The sequence below is a fragment of the Seriola lalandi genome, unplaced genomic scaffold (genome assembly GCF_002814215.2).
Source record: "Seriola lalandi dorsalis isolate HSWRI2012SDOR001 ecotype SW California unplaced genomic scaffold, Sedor1 jcf7180002008123, whole genome shotgun sequence".
NCBI classification, from domain to species: domain Eukaryota; kingdom Metazoa; phylum Chordata; class Actinopteri; order Carangiformes; family Carangidae; genus Seriola; species Seriola lalandi.
The window spans coordinates 1-1,036 of NW_019478776.1; the positions used below are offsets into that span (position 1 = coordinate 1).

At 46.0% G+C, this 1,036-nt stretch overlaps 1 protein-coding gene across 1 annotated transcript; it reads left to right on the forward strand.

Annotated features, from left to right (window-relative positions):
• Positions 1–3: 3 nt before the first annotated feature.
• On the forward strand, positions 4–1,029 carry LOC111672300 (adhesion G protein-coupled receptor F1-like; the record flags this gene model as incomplete). The annotated part of the gene is made up of 1 exon (XM_023429703.2): positions 4–1,029. A coding segment is annotated over one exon (1,026 nt), but the record flags the coding sequence as incomplete, so codon positions are not given.
• Positions 1,030–1,036: the final 7 nt, after the last annotated feature.

Genomic DNA, 1,036 nt, shown 5'->3' on the forward strand with positions numbered 1-1,036 from the left:
GCAGCTGTGTTGCTCGTCAAGATAAACGCAACGATTAGGAATGTCAGTCTGAGCTACGACAAGCTGAACAACTCCTTGACGCTGAACCCACAGTGTGTCTTCTGGAACTTCACACTCTTCGGTAATCTTGGAGCGTGGGATGATGAAGGGTGCGAGTTTGTTTCAGACAAAAATAACACAGTAACCTGCCACTGTAACCACCTGACCTCCTTCTCCATTCTGATGGCGACGAAAATCCCTCCATCTCTGAGAGAAGCTTTGGATATAATCACTTATGTTGGAGTTGGGATATCTCTGGCAAGCTTAGTCATATGTCTGATTATTGAAGGATATGTCTGGAAAGCCATTACCAGAAATAGCACTGCGTTCATGCGTCATGTTTCCATCGTCAATACTGCCCTGTCTCTGCTGATCGCTGACATCTGTTTCCTCATCGGCGCCTCTATAGCGAAGAACCCCCTTGAAAACCCAGGGGAGGACCATGCAGTTCCAATTGGACCGTGTAGCACTGCAACTTTTTTTATGCACTTTTTCTACCTTTCTCTTTTCTTCTGGATGCTCGTGTCAGGACTTCTGCTCTTTTACCGGACGGTCATGGTCTTCTCACACATGTCCAAGTCAACCATGTTGGCCATTGGGTTCTGTTTAGGCTATGGCTGCCCTCTGATTATAGCTGTTATTACTGTTGCCGTCACAGCATCAGGGAATGGATACATCAGGAGATTCGACGCTTGCTGGCTGAACTGGATTGAGACAAAGGCCCTCCTGGCCATGGTGATACCTGCCTTGACCATAGTTTTCATCAACATTTTAATCGTAGTTGTGGTCTTGTTCAAAATGCTGAGAAGAGGCACGGGAACCACTGCCCATCCAGATGAAAAACATACTCTGGTGGTCATTACAAGATGTGTGATCATTTTGACTCCTTTATTTGGACTGACCTGGTCTTTGGGAGTGGGAACCATGGTGTCATCAACAAATAAAGGAATCCATATTGCCTTCGCATTCTTCAATTCACTACAGGTATTTGCACCCG